An 18,239-nucleotide genomic window follows, 5' to 3' on the forward strand; every position below is an offset into this window, starting at 1 on the left:
TTAACATTACCAAAATAAAATTACTGGTCATTTTCACATTTCGAGCTTGATGTGCGAAGGTTCGTCACTCTCACACAGTAACCACGTTGCACAAATACCGAATTGATGTGGGTGTGCTGAAAGGAATGTAAAAGGTCCCCCGCCTTTTTTAAAAAAAAGTTCTCAGGCACATAACTTGTCCAAAAGCCTACAGCACAGAAACAGGCCCTTCGGCCCATTACAAGTGAAACACCCTGGTTTCCTTGGCTGCATAAGGCAGGTTGAACACAGAGCTGCTAAATGAAATACCTGCAGCATAACAGTAAAAATGTGAACCAGGGCGTTACACAAGGTAAGTACAAACTCAATTTATTATTAAAGTACATATATGTCATTATGTTCTACTATGAAAGTCATTTTCTTGCAGGCATTTGCAGTAGATATAAAGAAACACAATAAAATCAATGAAATTGATTGACAGGTATCTAATTAGTCAGGGTATCAAGGGATATGGGGAAAAAGCCAGAAATTGGAACTAGATGGGTGAATAGTTTAGCTCATGGGGGAGCTGCTGAGCAGACTCGATGGGCCGAATGGCCTACTTCTGCTCCTTTGTCTTGTGATCTTGTGAAAAACTTCACACAAAGACAAACACACAACCAATGTGCAAAAGACAATAAACTGTGCAAATACAAAAAGAAAAACTAAATAATAACAATAAATGAATAATGAATAGTTTTGAAAACATGAGTTGTAGAGTCCTTGAAAGTGAGCCTATAAATTGTGGAATCAGTTCAGCGTTGAGGTGAATTAAGTTACCCATGCTGGTTCAGGAGCCTGATGGTTGAGGGGTAACAGCTGTTCCAGAAGAAGTCTATCTAGAAGTTTTGTGAGCTGCCTGAAAAATGTCGCCATGTATCTCCTGTACCATCTTGAAAAAAAAATTGATCCCACAATGACCCTCAAGCACTCTTTTACACTAGTTCCACTTTTCTACCAATTATAATCCATATCCATGGATGAAGAGGAAACCCACATGGTCACGAGGGGAACCTGCAAACTCCGTACAGACAGCACTAGAATATCCAAACTACTGGCATAAACATTGATTCTCTAACTTCCAGTAACTTCTCCCCTCCCCCACTCTCTTTTTCCATTCTCTATTCTAGTTACACTCTCACAACTTCTCCTCAGCGGCTCTTCCTACCTCAGGAAAGGAAGGGGGAAGAAACCAGAATAGGAAGGTGGGGGGGAGTGGAAGGAGCACAAGTTGGCAGATAATAGGTGAGACCAGTTGGGTGGGTGGGTGGTGGAGGGAGGAATGAAGTAAGAAGCTGGGAGGTGGTAGCTGAAAGAGGTAAATGGTTGAGGAAGGAGGAAACATGGGCAAATCTGCAGATGCCGGAATTTCAAGCAACACACATAAAAGTTGCTGGTGAACACAGCAGTCCAGGCAGCATCTCTAGGAAGAGGTACAGTCGACGTTTCGGGCCGAGACCCTTCGTCAGGACTAAACTTCTTTCAGTTAGTCCTGACGAAGGGTCTCGGCCTGAAACGTCGACTGTACCTCTTCCTAGAGGAAGGAAGAATCTAATTTGAGAGGATATTGGACCATGGAATAAAGGGTCGAAGATAGGGATCCAGAGGGAGATGATGGATAGGTGAGGAAATGAGAAGGGGACGAGAGGGAAGCAGAATGGTAAATGGAAAAAGAGAGGGGGGCTGAAATTAATGGAAATTAGAGAAGAAATCGATATTCATGCCATCAGATTGGAGGCTCAGAATTACTGATGTTTGGCGGCAAGACTACAAGACCTCTGGCTGTTTGTGTGGAGACCCCTTGCTCTCTCTGTGACCACTTAGATTTCCTTCAGATACGAAGCAAACCTAGAGCCCAGCTCAGCCTGGAGTTCTAACTGATTGATTGGTTAAGTTTATTTGTCTCACGTACATTGCAACGTGAAATGTGAGATGTTATTTCTGATCTGCACTGACTGTGGGCTCCTGGTCAGGACTTCAAAGATCTAGTTGCAGAGGGAGCTACAGAGGCCTATGTTTTGGAGCTCGTTGATTAGTACTAAGGGTTTGATATTTGAACGCTGAGGTGTAAGCAATAAACAGCAGCCTGGCGTAAGTATTACTATTGTCCAGGTTATCCGAGGTCTAAGGGAGAGCCTGTGAGATTACATCCACTGTAGACTTATTAATGGTGATTTGCAAATTGCAGCAGGTCCAAGCCCTTGCTTAGGTGGTAGGAGTTGCTTCTAGCCACGACCAACCTCTGAAAGCACTGCATTTCATCACAACAGATGTGAGTGCAACTCACCTTGCTCTTCTTGGCCACTGGTATGACTGTGGGAACCTCTGACTGCAGCAGTGAGAGATTGACGGTATCCTTGAACACTCCAGCCATTTGGTTGGCACAGGTTTTCAGTCCCCTACACTATCTTGGCCTGACGCCTTGCGAGGGTTCACCCTTATTTTCAGTAAAATGTTACCTGGGTTTCATCACCTAAGTTACAGAGAAAGGTTGAACAAGTTGGTTCTTTATTCTTTGGAGCGTAGAAGGTTGAGGGGGGACTTGACAGAGGTATTTAAAATTATGAGGGGGATAGATAGAGTTGATGTGGATAGGCTTTTTCCATTGAGAGTGGGGGAGATTCAAACAAGAGGACATGAGTTGAGAGTTAAAGGGCAAAAGTTTAGGGGTAACATGAGGGGGAACTTCTTTACTCAGAGAGTGGTAGCTGTGTGGAACGAGCTTCCAGCAGAAGTGGTTGAGGCAGGTTCGATGTTGTCATTTAAAGTTAAATTGGACAACTGTATGGACAGGAAAGGAATGGAGGGTTATGGGCTGAGTGCAGATCAGTGGGACTAGGTGAGAGTAAGCGTTCGGCACGGACTAGAAGGGCCGAGATGGCCTGTTTCCATGCTGTAATTGTTATATAGTTATATGTTAAGATGCTCTGATGTTGACCTCCGGGACAGAGATCACAAGTTACCAGATATTGCAGGATTTCACGCAGGTGTAGTTTTATTCTCTCTTTCAAAGCATGCTAAAGAGGCATTGAGTCCATCTGGGAGTGAAGCATTACAGCCATTCATGATGTTAGGTATCACTTTGTAGGAAGTAATGCCTGCGAACCCTGCCAGAGTTGTCTTGCATCTGATTCCGTCTCTAACTTCAATCAGAATTGGGTTATTTTGCTCTTAAAGTAGAGTACCTGGACTTCTTGAATAGTTCTGGATCACCATCCTTGAATACTACAGACCTAGCCCTCTGCAGACTACGAATCTTTTAGTTCATCCACAGCTTTTAATTCGGGGATGTTCGGGTATGTTTGATCTCGAAGGCAGACACGCATCCACACAGGTCTTGATGAAGTAGTGACAACTGTGGTGTATTCATTCAGGTCCAAAGGTTAATCAATGAATATCATCCAGTCCACTGACTCAAAGCATTCCTGTAGGTGCTCTACTGCCTCCCTTGATCTCCCTTGGTCCTTGCCACTAGTGGTACTGTCTTTAGTCTCTGCTTACACACCTGGACTAGTAGGAAAGCCAGGTGTTCAGACTTTCCAAGGTGTGGGCATGGGATGGCACAGTAAGCATTCTTGACAGTGGCTTCTCTGGTTCCACAGAAGTTGCTCAGAGAAGTCTCCAAGCTGGCCGGGTTGAAATCTCCTTCAATGACAGGGAAGGCATCAGGGTGTGCTGTTTCATGGCCGCTGATCACAATGCTCAGCTCCTCCAGTGCCTGACTGACGTTGGCCTGAGGTGGAATGTACACTACTACCAGCATAATGGTGGAAACTCCCTCGGCAGATAAAATGGATGATATTTGACTACTAGATGTTCCAGGTTGGGTAAGCAGCACTGAGACAAAACCACACAGTCTGTGCAGCACGATGAAGCATACACCCTACCCCTACAATACCTTTAAAAGACTCAGTGGACCTGTCTTTCCAGAGAACGATGGAGCCATCAAGCTACAACATTATGTCCAAAATGGCAGGAGTGAGCCATGTTTCCAAGAAGCAAAGTGAAATGGCGGGTCTGAACCATATTTCCATGCATTATGTAGATAGTGGTGTGCTCATGGAGGCATAGAGCACTACAGCACAGAAACAGGCCCTTCTAGTCTGTGCTGGACTCTTGTTCTGCATAGTCCCATCGATCTGCACCTCGATCGAAACCCTACATACCCCATCTGTCCATGTACTGATCCAAACTTCTCTTAATCTTTGCTATCAAATATGTATCCACCACTTTCTCTGGCAGCTCATTCCACACTCACCTCACCCTCTGAGTGAAGAAGCTTCCCCTCATGTTAGTCTTAAATATTTCACCTTTCACCCTTAACCCGTGATCTCCAGTTCTAGGCTCATCCAACCTCAGTGGAAAAAAGCCTGCTTGCATTTACCTTATCTTTGCCCTTTATAATTTTGTACACCTCTTTCAAATCCCCTCTCATTCTTCTACACACTAGGAAATTAAGTCCTAACCTATTCAACCTTCCCTTGTACTCCCTTTACAGACAATGGTATTAATTTGTTTAGTCCCAGATTGAAAATTGATTCTTGTTTGTATTCATAGTCGCCATTTATTTTACATTATACTTTCGATCCATGGCTGCTTCTCCCTAACAGATGCACTGTGTCACGTACCCCGTGACAGGGGTTAAGAAACCAGCAGAGATGGAAAACACTTTGGAGTCTCGTATTGCTATAAACTACTAATATTTATTAGTAACTACACAATACAGTAATATAAATGTAGATAAATCAAACAGGTTAGCAATGATTATATATAAAAGTAAGTGTGGAATATATATGTATGAAAACCAAGCTTCTTTAAGTCTAGGGGTAAAAAGATACGGTCTTACGATGTTGAGTAAAGTTCAGTTCAGTTCAGTTCATGGTATTTTGTTGTGTAGTGATGGATGGAGAGAGAGAGAGAGAGAGAGAGAGAGAGAGAGAGAGAGAGTGAGTCGAGTCTTCAGGTGAGCTGATGCCGTTGATCTTCTCGTCGTCCTCCGAAATCCTTTACAAGTCACCGACTGTGACTTTAACCAGGGGGACTGGTCTTCTGTGGTGAAGCTATCACCCCGGCGAGGGTGGACACATCGACAACTCCCCACCAGTCAACCCCTTCTTCACAAGTGGAATAGCAAGTTGGATCAATCCGCCTGATCGATCCTCCAAAACCCACTTTCTCTGCGGGCACAACAATGCTCATTCAGTGTCCAGATCATGTGTCTGAGGTCTGTATCATCTGACCTCCCATCTATTTCACCAGGCTGAGCATCACCTGTCATTCAAAGAGTCCCTCCCTCCTTTGTCTGTAAAGGAGTGCAAGTAGGCAACCTGTCCTTGAAAGTAACATCAACAATCTGCCTTTGGTCACCATAGCAACCTTCGAGCTGCTCGGTGCTGTCTCCAACTCCAAACTCAGTAAAAGTCCAAAGTTACTTCCAATGCCTTAAAGTGACAGTCCAACTGTTAATCTTCGTCTCTCTCTCTCTCTCTTTTCCAAAAGCAATATATCGGTGGTAAATAACTCTGTCTCTCTTTCCTTTCCAAACAAACCATCAATAATAAATGTCTCTTTCCAAACAGTTAATAGGGGCACTCCTGGATCCCCTCACAACTGCTAGAGAGCCTTGTAGTTTATAGGACACGAGAGCAGAACCAAGCCATTTGGCCCATCAAGTCTGCCCTGCCTTCTCATATTGGCTGATTTATTATACCTTTCAATGCCATTCTCCTGCCTTCTCCCTGTTATCTTTGACTAATCAAGAATCTATCAACCTCTGCTTTAAATATACCTAATGACTTGGCCTGTATAGCTGTCTGTGACAATGAATTCCATAGGTTCACCATTCTCTGGCTAAAGAAATTCCTTCTCATCTTTGTTCTAAAGAGTCACCCTTCTGTTCTGAAGCTGTGCCCGCCCTCTGGTCTGAGACTCTGCCACTATTGGAGACATCTTCACCACGTCCACTCCATCTAGACCTTTCAATGTTTGATAGCTTTCAATGAGACCCCCCCCCCATCCTTTTAAACTTCTGCAAGTACAGGACCAGTGCTATCAAAAACGCCTCATACGTTCTCACAGAGGTGTGGCAAAGCATTTAAAACAGTAGATTACTTTACACCTTAAATTATGTCTAACTAAATTACATGGTAATTTAAAGAGTACTTGGACAGGAACATGGCTAGGAAAAGTTAACTGGAAATTAGTACATCGTAATTTAATGACATTGTAAATTACATGTAGTAATAATAATAAAAATAATAATTGCATGTATCCACTTACTGATACTCAGCTGATTTACATCTTTGTAAGAATGGAATGTGTAGCATAGCAGTTAGTGTTAGACTTTAGAGCACCAGTATTCTGGGTTCAACTCCTGCCACTGTCTGTCGGAGACTTGGGGGTTTCCCCGAGCTCAGCCTCAAACAGTGTAGGTTATTGATACAAAACGGTGATCTTGCTGTATGTTTCGAGGTACATGTGACAAATAGATCTAATCTTTCTCTTTATTCTCTTGGATTTGGTGGCGTGTCACTCAAGAATGGACAGTTCAATGATCGCCATACCATTGAGACAAAGCAATTTTGATGAGACAATTCTCTGCTGTTAAGGAATAATCTCGGTGGAGGCGATGAGTCACAGAATCATAGAGCCATATAGCATGGAGTCAGGCCCTTCAGCCCATCTGGCCCTACTGACCAAGATTCCTGTCTAAGTTAGAGCCAATTGACTTCATTTGGCCCATATCCCACTTAACCTTTCCTATACATCAACTTGTTCAAATACTCTTGCAATGTTATTAATGTTCCTGCCCCAGTGATTTCCTTTGGCAGCTCATTCCATACGCTGACCACCCTCCCTCCAGGTGGAAAATTTGGCCCTCAGGTTCCTATTAAATCTCTCCCCTCTCACCTTAAACGTATGTCCTCTCGCTCTTGATCCCTCAGTCCTGGGAAATAGACTGTGTACATTCACCCCGTCTATGCCCCTAATTAAAATGGCACCATGGTAGTGTAGCGGTTAGCGTGACACTATTACAGGTTGGGGCATTTTGGAGTCCAGAGTTTGGAGTTCAATTCCAGCACCCTCGATACGTTCTCCCCGTGGAACGCATGAGTTTTCCCAGGTGCTCCAGTTTCCTCCCACAGTCCAAAGACTGTGTTATTAGGTCATTGTAAAATTGTCCCGTGATTAGGTTCGGGTTAATTGGCTTTATCGGGTGTTGATAGGACTGCGTAGCTCAAAGGGCCCGAATTGCCTACTCTCTGCTGTATCATTAAATAATTTAAAAATCTGCACACCTCTATAAGATCACCCCTCATTCTCCAATGCCCCAATGAGAAAATAAGAAACGTGGGAAACAGGAGCAGGAGTCGGCCACCTGGCTCATCGAGCCTTCTCTGCCATGCAGTGGAGTCACGGCTGATCTGACCGTGGACTGGGCTCCACCTACGTGCATTTTCCCCCATAACTCTTTGTTCCTCTGCGATGCAAAGACCTACTTAACTGTATCTTAAGTATGTTAAATGAGGCAGCTTAAATATATTTTATGATCTACAGTGTATTCCATTTAATTGGGACATATTGGGATCAGTACATTTTAGCCCAACTAAGCTGCTGCCCCAATGCGCAAAGATTCATGGAAACAGTTAAAAGGTATAAAAAAGACATACTGCTGTTTAACTGAGTAAGCATTTAAGTGAAATACAGAACAAATTAGAACACCACCAATAAGTCCACACTATTATAAAACTGTGTATTAATTCCGAAAAGTTACCGACGGAGGGATTCATTTGCCTAGTTCTTTTGATTGACTGTAAATGAACAAAATCAGTGCAGACATCTACTGCAGAAAACAGAGTCTGGGAATAAAGAGATCCTATTCTGGCTGGCTGCTGGTTACCAGTGGAAGTTCCACAGGGGTTGGTGTTGGGACGGCTGCTTTTCACGATGTATGCCAACGATTTGGACTATGAGATTAATGGATTTGTGGCTAAATTTTCTGATGATACAAAGATAGGTGGAGGAGTGGGTAGTGTTGAGGAAGCAGAGAGCCTGCAGAGAGACTTAGATAGTTTAGGGAAATGGACAAAGAAGTGGCAAATGAAATTTAATGTTGGAAAGTGCTGGTCATGCACTTTGGTGGAAGAAATAAATGGGCAGACTATTATTTAGATGGAGAGAGAATTCAAAATGCGGAGATGCAAAGGGACTTAGGAGTCCCTAAATGTTAACCTTCAGGTTGAGTCGGTTGTGAGGAAAGCAAATGCAATGTTGGCATTCATTTCTAGAGGCATAGAATATAAGAGCAGGGATGTGATATTGAGGCTCTATAAGGCACTCGTGAGACCACACTTGGAGTATTATGTACAGTTTTGGGTTCCTTATTTTAGAAAGGATATACTGATATTGGAGAGGGTTCAGAGAAGATTCACAAGAATGATTCCAGGAATGAAAGGGTTACCGTATGAGGAACGTCTGGTAGCTCTTGGGATCTCATAGAAACATTCTGAATGTTAAAAGGCCTGAACAGACTAGAGATGGCAAAGTTATTTCCCATGGTAGAGGATTCTAGGACAAGAGGGAATGACTTCAGGATTGAAGGATGAACATTTAGAACTGAGATGTGGAGAAATTACTTTAGTCAGAGGGTGGTGAATCTGTGGAATTTGTTGCCACGAGCGGCTGTGGAGGCCAAGTCATTAGGTATATTTAAGACAGTGATAGATAGGTTCTTGATTAACCAGGGCATCAAAGGGTGTGGGGTGAAGGCAGGGGAGTGGGGATGCCTGGAAGAATTGGATCAGCCCATGATTGAACGGTGGAGCAGATTCAATGGGCCGAATGGCTCCTGTGTCTTATGGTCTTATGCAGATATGGACTGCCTTCATACAATGCTTTAGATGATTGCATTCTTCAAATTTTCATTTTCATTGTAATGTTCAAGATGTCTTTAAATTCTTCATAATTCCTAACTTGTTGAAGTGGTGAAATCATTTCATTTTCACTCCTGGCCATTTCTGGCATCTCTAAGCCTGAATGCTTGATGCTGCAGTGAGCAATACAGTTCCGAATTGCCATACTGCTTATTTTGTCAGCAACTATCAGTGACAAAAATCACTATTATTTCAGCACAAACTCATGCAATTGATGGTAATTAGCAGGTTACCGCTCAAAGCATAGCGTGGTGTTCAATGGGCATGGAAAAGCATGCGACTGACACCAGTTAGCAACTGTTCGGCAACAGTCTCCAGTACCAATTAAGCAGCATAGCGTCCTGAAGAAAAGAGAATCTCAGCTACTTTCTCAATTAGTTTTTGTTCCTTAAGAGTTGTCCAAAATAAATGACCACCTCAATTAAACGAGGGCTCAAAGATCTGGAATCTACTCTATACTTAAAGGTGGTCCACTAAATATATTTAATGGCTATATGACAACAGACAATAACCTTAATAAATTGCCAATATTTATTTAGTGAGTAGCAATTCATAAAAAGAAAATAGATGTGCTGAGGGTAACAAATCAAAATGCTAAAGGCAATTAAGTTCAATTTCTGCTTGGAAAGCAGGTGTTGCTGCTGGAAAAACAAGATTACACAGCGTTCCTACCCTGGGTATTTACATTGGTGCTTACACTCTGGGTGTGTATCATGGTGTTTATACCTGGGTGTGAATCATTGTGTTTACACACTGGGTGTGAATCATGGTGTTTACACTCTGGGGGTGTATTGTGGTGTTTACACCCTGGGTGTGCACTGTGATGCTTACACACTGGGTGTGTATCATGGTGTTTACACACTGGTTTGTATTGTGCTATGTACACCATGTACACCCTGAGCGTGAATCATGGTGTTTATAGCCTGGGTGTGTATGACAGTGTTTATACCCTGGGGGTGTATCATGGTGTTTACACCCTGGGTGTGTATCAGGGTGTTTACGCACCTGGGTGTGATTCATAGTGTTTATACCCCGGGTATGTGTCATGGTATTTACACACTGGGTGTGTATCATAGTGTTTATACCCTGGTGTGTATCATGCTGTTTTCACAATGGGTGTGAATTGTGGTGTTCACACACTCGGTTTGCATCATGGTGTTTACACCCTTGCTGTGTATCATGGTGTTTATACACTGGGTGCTTATCTCGGTGTTATACCCTGGGTGTGTACCGCATTGTCTACACACTTGGGTGTGTAGGACTGTGTTTACACACTGGGTGTGTATCATAGTGTTTACAACGTGGATGTGGATCATGGTGTTTACACACTGGGTGTGAATCATGGTGCTTATACCCTGGGTGTGTATGAAAGTGTTTATACCCTGGGGGTGTATCATAGTGTTTATACCCTGGGTGTGTATCATGGTGTTCACATCCTGGGTGTGAACCATGGTGTTTAAACACTGGGTGTGTATTATGTTGTTTACACCTTGGGTGTGTATCAGGGTGTTTACACACCTGGATGTCATTCATAGTGTTTATACCCTGGGTGTGGGCATGTGGCCAAGTGGTTAAGGCATTGAACTAGCTACCCGAAATTCGTCAGTTCAAGCCCCAGCTGAGGCAACGTGTTGTGTCCTTGAACAAGGCACGTAATCACACATTGCTCTGCGATGACACTGGTGCCAAGCTGTATGGGTCCTAATGCCCTTCCCTTGGACAACATTATGGAGAGGGGAGACTTGCAGCATGGGCAACTGCTGGTCTTCCATACAACCTTGCCCAGGCCTGTGCCCTGGAGAGTGAAGACTTTCCAGGCGCAGATCCATGGTCTCGCAAGACTAACGGATGCCTTTACTTACACCCTGGGTATGTGTCATGGTGTGAATCATGGTGTTTACACACTGAGTGTCTATCATGCTGTTTATACACTGGTTGTGTATTCTGGTGTGTACACCCTGGGTGTGTATTGTGCTGTTTACACCCTGGATGCATATCAACGTGTTGGCACACCTGGCTGTGATTCATAGTGTTTATACCCTGGGTGTGTATTGTGCTGTTTACACACTGGTTGCATATAATTGTGTGTACAGCCTGGTGTGTATCCCTGTGTTTACACACTGGTTGTGTATATTGGTGTTTACACTCTGAGTGTGTATCACAGGGTTTACACACTGAGTGTGCATGGTGGTGTTTATCCCCTGGGTGTGTTTCACAGTGTTTACACACTGGGTGTGTATGTGTTTTGGCGTTGGGTGTGTTTACTGCTTTGTATTCATCAGAATCAGAATCCGGTTTATTATCACCGGCATGTGACGTGAAATTTGTTAACTTAGCAGCAGCAGTTCAATGCAGTACATAATCTAGCAGAGAGAGAAAATAATAATAATAATAATAAATAGATAAAATAAAACATAATAAATAAAGAAGTAAATCACTTAACACACAAAAAATGCTGGTGAATGCAGCAGGCCAGGCAGCATCTATAGGAAGAGGTGGGTGTTCAGCGAAACAATCTCCAAGCCTGCATCCGGTCTCGACAACATATGGAAGGCCGCATCGGGAGTTCTGTCCGCCAGAGAAAGCAGGATCTCCCAGTGGCCACACATTTTAATTCCACATCCCATTCCCATTCTGATATGTCTATCCACGGCTTCCTCTACTGTCAAGATGAAGCCACACTCAGGTTGGAGGAACAACACCTTATATTCTGTCTGGGTAGCCTCCAACCTGATGGCATGAACATTGACTTCTCTAACTTCCGTTAATGCCCCACCTCCCATCCTTTATTTATTTATTTATTTTTTCTCTCTTTCTTTTTTTTCTCCCTCCGTCCCTCTCAATATAACTCCTTGCCCATCCTCTGGGCCTCCCTCCCCCTTTCTTTCTCCCTAGACCTCCCGTCCCATGATCCTCTCCCTTCTCCAGCCTCGTATCCCTTTTGCCAATCAACTGTCCAGCTCTTGGCTCCATTCCTCCCCCTCCTGTCTTCTCCTATCATTTCGGATCTCCCCCTCCCCTCCCACTTTCAAATCTCTTAATATCTCTTCTTTCAGTTAGTCCTGACGACGGGTCCCGGCCCGAAACATCGACTGTACGTCTTCCTATTGATGCTGCCTGGCCTGCTGTGTTCACCAGCATTTGGTGCGTGTGTTGCTTGAATTTCCAGCATCTGCAGATTTCCTGTGTTTGCAAAGTAAATCACTTAAGTATATTGAATAGATTTTTTTAAATATGCAAAAACAGAAATATTGTATTTTTTAAAAAGTGAGGCAGTGTCCAAAGCTTCAATGTCCATTTAGGAATCGGAGGGCAGAGGGGAAGAAGCTGTTCCTGAATCGCTGTGTCTGTGCCTTCAGGCTTCTGTACCTCCTACCTGATGGTAACAGTGAGAAAAGGGCATGCCCTGGGTGCTGGAGGTCTTTCATAATGGACGTGGCCTTTCTGAGACACCGCTCCCTGAAGATGTCATAAGTACTTTGTAGGCTACTACCCAAGATGGAGCTGACTAGATTTACAACCCTCTGCAGCTTCTTTTGGCTCTGTGCAGTAGCCCCTCCATACCAGACAGTGATGCAGCCTGTCAGAATGCTCTCCACGGTACAACTATAGAAGTTTTTGAGTGCATCTGTTGACATGCCAGATCTCTTCAAACTCCAGATAAAGTATAGCCACTGTCTTGCCTTCTTTATGACTATATCAATGTGTTGGGACCAGGTTAGATCCTCGGAGATCTTGACACCCAGGAACTTGAAGCTAGTGTTTGTACCATGGGGTATGTGCCTTGGTGTCCTTTCTCGGGTATTTATCTTTGTGTTTATATCCTGGGTGTGTGTCATGGTGTTTTTGCCTGTGACAATAAACATGAACGTTATAGCTGAATGACGTTGGGAAACCATGAATTGTTTTGAACTGGGCGTTCATAAATACGTTTGAATTGCAATCGCCGTGGAAATATCATTGAAAATAAAAAATAATCGAAGTTTCTGCACTCCACCAGGAAAACCTCCTCGGAGCGTATTTGCCCACTCAGAAGGAAAGTGACATTGCAGGTCTCGGGTGGGAGAGCCGGCAAGGGCGAAGTCACATGACCACCTCCGCGGCGGCGTCTTGACGTCTGGTGCGTGTTGCCGTCACGTGACCGGCGCGCCAGCTGAGCCCGGGCAGGAGGGCGGCGGCGGACATTTTGTGAGGAGCAGCCGGAAGCACCGGCAGGTGAGAGACGGGGGAGCTGGGGTTTTTGCTCACTACGGCGGCTTTGCGCTTGGTGGCCTCTGCCACACTCGGGCGCTCGGACACTCCCCGTGGCCTTTGCCGCTGGAGAGCGCTGCTGCCCCCGTCAAGGCCGAGAGCGGACATTTTGTGGAGGGTGGTCCCAGGGGGTGGGGTGATGGTGGGGAGGAGAGGACATCAACTCCCCTGCTTGGCGGCTGGTGGGCGTCTGTACTTGTCTTTGCACTTTGGGGTAGGGTTGGAGGTGTTGGAGGACGCGGGGTACTTCAATAGCTTCCGGCTCTGTAGTTGGCAGACCCCCTATCCTTGCTTTCGGACCCGGGGCTGGTGGTGAGGAGATTCCAACAGGCCGGCCTCGCTGCTGCTGCTGCGAGTTCAGGGTGCGCCTCTATCCTTTAGGTGCTTGTCGCCAACGGCGAGCCTGCACCCACAAATATTGTGTCCAGCTTCACCCTGCCTGGGAGAGGTGGAATTCAGCTGGTGAGGTTGCATGGATGAATCTGATTGGCGAGGCAGTGCAGATGCTGGAAAACTGGAGCAAAACGCACAACATGTTGGAGGAGCTTCTGTGGAGCAGATCAGGCAGCGTCTGTGAAGGGAAGGGGATGAGGTCTTTCATCACCACTTTGTTTCCAGGACTCAGAATTTGGGCAGGAACTTGTAGGAGAATGAGGAGTGATCTTTTAGTAAGGTAATCAGGGGCATAGTGTAAAGACAGAGTCGGGGAGTGAGAAACTATAAGGCATATTGCCACACACAAAGTACTGGAGGAACTCTGGGTCAGGCAGCATCTACAGATGAAAATGAACAGTTGACATTTTATGTCGTCAGCCTTCATCTGGACTGCTATCCAGTCCAGGTAAAGGATCTTGACAATGAAATACCAATTAAGATTTCCCTTGGAATCAGGTTATTACAGTACCTTACCATTGAGTTGGAGTTACAGGAGCCTGAAGACACACTGAATGTTTCGGAGCAGTTCTTTCCCTCCACCATCAGATTTCTCAACAGACAGTGAACCAATCCAAGAATACCACCTTGCTATCTTTTGCCCAACTTTAATTTAATTTTTACATGCATATATTTCTTATTATCATATGTAGTTTTGTTTATGAATTGCACTGCAGAACAACAATTTCACAACATACGCCAGTGACATTTAACCTGATTCGGAGATGTTAATGAAATTTATAGTTTCATGGAAGCACCACATTGCAAAACAAAATCTATAAATTGCTGAAATAAAGAGTGCAAAGGAATAATGAGATGGTGTTTGTGGACCATTCAGTTATTTGATGGCAGAGGATTAGAAGCTGCTCCTGTGTTGTTGATGGTTGGTATTCAGGCCCCTCTATCTTTCGATGGTAGTAACGAGAAGAGAGTATGTCCTGCCGTTGAGGTCCTTATTGATGGATATTGCCTTCTTGACACAGTATCTCTTGAAGATGACCTTGATGGGGAAGCTTTTCCCTGTGATGAGTCTGCAACCCTCTGTACCTTCTTCCACGGTGCATTGGAAGCTCTTGTATCACGCAGTGATGCAATCAGTCAGAATGCTCTCCACCATGCATCTGGTGAAAATGTTTTTAGTGACATGTCAAATCTCAAACTCCTAACAAAGTGGAGCTGTTGACGTGCTTTATTTGTAATTGCTTCAAAGTGTTAGGGCATGGAGCTTAGGAAACTGGAAGGCTATGGGTAACCTTAGGTAATTTCTAAGTAAGTACATGTTTGCCACAGCATTGTGGGCCAAAGGGCCTGTATTGTGCTGTAGGTTTTCTATGTTTCTACCTAGAACTTGAGGTTGCTCACCCAGCTGACCCTCAATGAAGGCTAGTGTTAGTTCTCCTGACTTTCCCTTCCTGAGGTCCACAATCAGTTCTTTCGCCTTGCTGATGTTGAGTGCAACATTGTTTTTGTGATGTCATAGATGCGGCTCGACCCGCTGAGTTCATAGAACATAGAAATTTACAGCGCATTACAGGCCCTTTGTAACATGCCAACCATGTAACTTACTCTAGAAACTGCCTAGAATTTCCCTAGCACATAGTCCTCTATTTTTCTACACTCCATGTACCTATCTGAGGCTCTTAAAAGACCCTATAGTATCCGCTTCTACCACCGGCAACGCATTCCATGCACCCACCACTCTGTGAAAAATGTACCCCTGACATTCCCTCAGTACCTATTTCCAAATACCTTAAAACTCTGCCCCCTCATGTTAATTGGGGAAAAAGCCTCCCACTATCCATGCAATCAATGTCCCTCATTATCTTGAACACCTCTATCAGGTCCCCCTTCATCCTCCGTCGCTCCAAGGAGAAAAGGCCAAGTACACTCAACCTATTCTCATAAGGTACGTCTTCCAATTCTCCTTTCCACTCTAGTATCCAGCTTGTTATTTCTTCAAAGAATTCCAACAGATTTGTCAAGCAATATTTTCCCTTGAGGAAACCATGCTGACTACATCCTATTTTATAATGTGCCTCCAAGTACCCAGAGACTTTATCTTTAATAATTGTCTCCAACACTGAGCCTCCAGCACTTCGTGCATCTGCAGTCTTGTGTGTCTTCACTTGACGATATAGGTTCAGGATGTGAGGGGAAGGATTGAATAGGAAACTGAAGGGCAACTTTTACACCAAGACAAGGTGATCAGTATGTGGAATTGACAGCAGGAGGAAGTGGTTGAGGTAACAACACTTGAAAGGAAACTTGGACAGGTACATGGATAGGAAAGATTTGAGTAGGATATGGGCCAAATATATGGAAATGGAACCTGTTTAGATAGGAATCTTGATCGTCATGGGCCAGTTGGGCTGAAGGGCTTGTTCCTGTGCTGTATGACTGACATCCCGTCGATGCAGGTATTATGCTCGTCACGAGCCCATTGGGCCCCACGTATTAATCGCCAGTGCTGCACTGAGAGGGTGCAATGCTAGAGAAGCTCCTTCTGAAATGAGACAGTGAGTCATGTACTTGTTTCCTTCCCTCTGCCAGCTGCATTGAATGCCGAGGTTCATTGCTACCTTTCAATGAGGGGACTGTAAGTGGGTGGCATTCCCCCCTCGATACCGCTAGACGTAGTCAAGCTAACATATCTTGGCAGCTGTGTAGCAATCTGGCTGTGAGTGTAAATGGACTGGAGTTAGAATGTTAACCTGATTTTTGTGTGCTGCAGTTCATGGTGTGGAACCTGAACCAACTCTGGAGAGATGGCTACCATTAATTGTGCCTATGGGAGCTGAATATCTGGAATTCTCTGTCCCAGAGATGAGTAGAGGCTAGCTATATAGCATTTTGCTGTCCCAATCCATGCCCATTGTTAATTTATCCTAGTAGCGTTTGAACATCTTGTAGCATGTCACTTGAATAATGAATTCTACGTGATACTTGGTGTTCAACTGTTAAGATAGCATAAGTGTTGTAGATCTTGGAAATTATTCTAGTGGTTGATTTAGTCAAACTAGGAGGAAATGATGGATTAGGCAGTGAGGAGTATTTTTCTCTGATCAGGGAGCGTGGAAAGTAGGGTCTAACAATAGCGTAACAGTTAATGCGAGGCTATTACAGCTTAGGGCATTCCGAGTTCAATTCTGCCAATGTCTCTCATTCTCATATACAGGGAGAATGTACAAAGGAGTACATTCTCCCTGTGAACCATTTGGGTTTCCTCCACGTGTTCTGGTTTCCTCCCACAATCCAAATGATGTATGGTTAAAAGGTTAATTAATCATTGTAAATTGCCCTTTGATTAGGCTAGAGTTAAAGAGGTTGGTTGCTGGATGGTGCAGCTTGCTGGGCTGGAAGGGCCTGTTCTGTGCTGTATCCCTGAATAAAATAAATAAAATATTATAGCCAGCCATTTAGGATGAAGTTAGAACAGTTTTACCTGCAGAAGATGGTAGAAGTTTGGAAGCACTTTCTGCAGGTCTTATTGAATAGCATAAAGGCTTGGGGATGGGCATGTGATGTATTAGCTTTCCTCAGTACTTCATTTTCATTTCTTGGCAGAGTGCAGATAGAATACAAATGTATAAATACATTTGATGAAGTAGTATTTATATTTTAGTATTTACCTTTAGGCTGCATTTTTTTGCGTCTATGATTTGGCTTATTCTGGTCATGTACCAAGTTACAGCGAAAACCTTGTTTTGCATGCTGTCTGTGCCATCATTTCACCACAGTAGTGGATTGAGGTAGGTACAAGGGTAAAACGATAACAGATGCAGGATGAAGTGCTACAGTTACCGAGTAAATGCAGAGCCATAACCGGGTGGTCAAGAGTCTATTTTATCATACAAAGGGATCAATAGCCTGATAACAGTGGGATAGAAGTTGTCCTTGAGCCTGGTGGTCTCTGCTTTGATGTCTTCTGCCTGATGGGAGGGGAAGAGAGAATGTCTGGGTGAGTGATGTCTTTGATTATGTTGGCTAATTAAATGACAATGATGCTGGTGGATTGGTCTGGTTTTAACTTGTTTGATGCATTGCCTTTAATGGTACAATATCTCCCAAAGAGCTAAATAGCTTCTTTAACTTGACCTCTTATCTCCTTTTGATGTAGCAACTCATTGAGGTCTGCTCTTCGAGCAATCCTGTTTCCTTTCCACTGATAGCCATTCAAACATGACATCCTTTCAACACTCTCAAGAAAATCTGCAGATGCTGGAAATCTAAAGCTATACACACAAAATGCAGGAGGAACTCTGCAGCCCATAGATGCTGCCTAGCCTGCTGAGTTTCTCCTACATTTAGTCTGTGTGCTTTACAAGCTGACTTTCCAAACAGCCATCTACATGTACTTACTGCCTATTATTCCACTGACATTTCGACAGTAGCGTAGGTCCTTTATTTCTGGCAGTGTTCAGGGTTTCGCTCATCGTATCAGTAGCTTCCTCTCAGTTTTCACTTTGTCAGTCATGCAAGACCCAGCTTGGAGACACAGGAATACTGTCACACTCAGATGCAGAAGGATTCTTCATTGCTGTTTCCATAACAACCCTGACTGATAAAACAAAATTGTTAGTCCTGAGCTGAACCCCTGAGGACAGG

At 44.1% G+C, this 18,239-nt stretch overlaps 2 protein-coding genes across 2 annotated transcripts in view; both read left to right on the forward strand.

Annotated features, from left to right (window-relative positions):
- Positions 1-13,010, forward strand: part of LOC140196155 (segment polarity protein dishevelled homolog DVL-3) — a 212,659-nt gene extending 199,649 nt beyond the window's left edge. Inside the window, exon 16 of the mRNA XM_072254898.1 lies at positions 12,952-13,010. Coding sequence (XP_072110999.1) covers positions 12,952-12,995 — 44 coding nt within the window. The 3' untranslated portion in view covers positions 12,996-13,010. The remainder of the gene's footprint in view (positions 1-12,951) is intronic.
- Positions 13,011-13,061: 51 nt separating this feature from the next.
- The window catches only part of LOC140196156 (AP-2 complex subunit mu), an 84,576-nt gene continuing 79,398 nt past the window's right edge, over positions 13,062-18,239 (forward strand). The window contains exon 1 of the mRNA XM_072254901.1: positions 13,062-13,166. The gene's annotated coding sequence lies outside the window, so the exon portion shown is untranslated. The remainder of the gene's footprint in view (positions 13,167-18,239) is intronic.

This window comes from Mobula birostris, chromosome 4 (genome assembly GCF_030028105.1).
Source record: "Mobula birostris isolate sMobBir1 chromosome 4, sMobBir1.hap1, whole genome shotgun sequence".
Lineage (NCBI taxonomy): Eukaryota > Metazoa > Chordata > Chondrichthyes > Myliobatiformes > Myliobatidae > Mobula > Mobula birostris.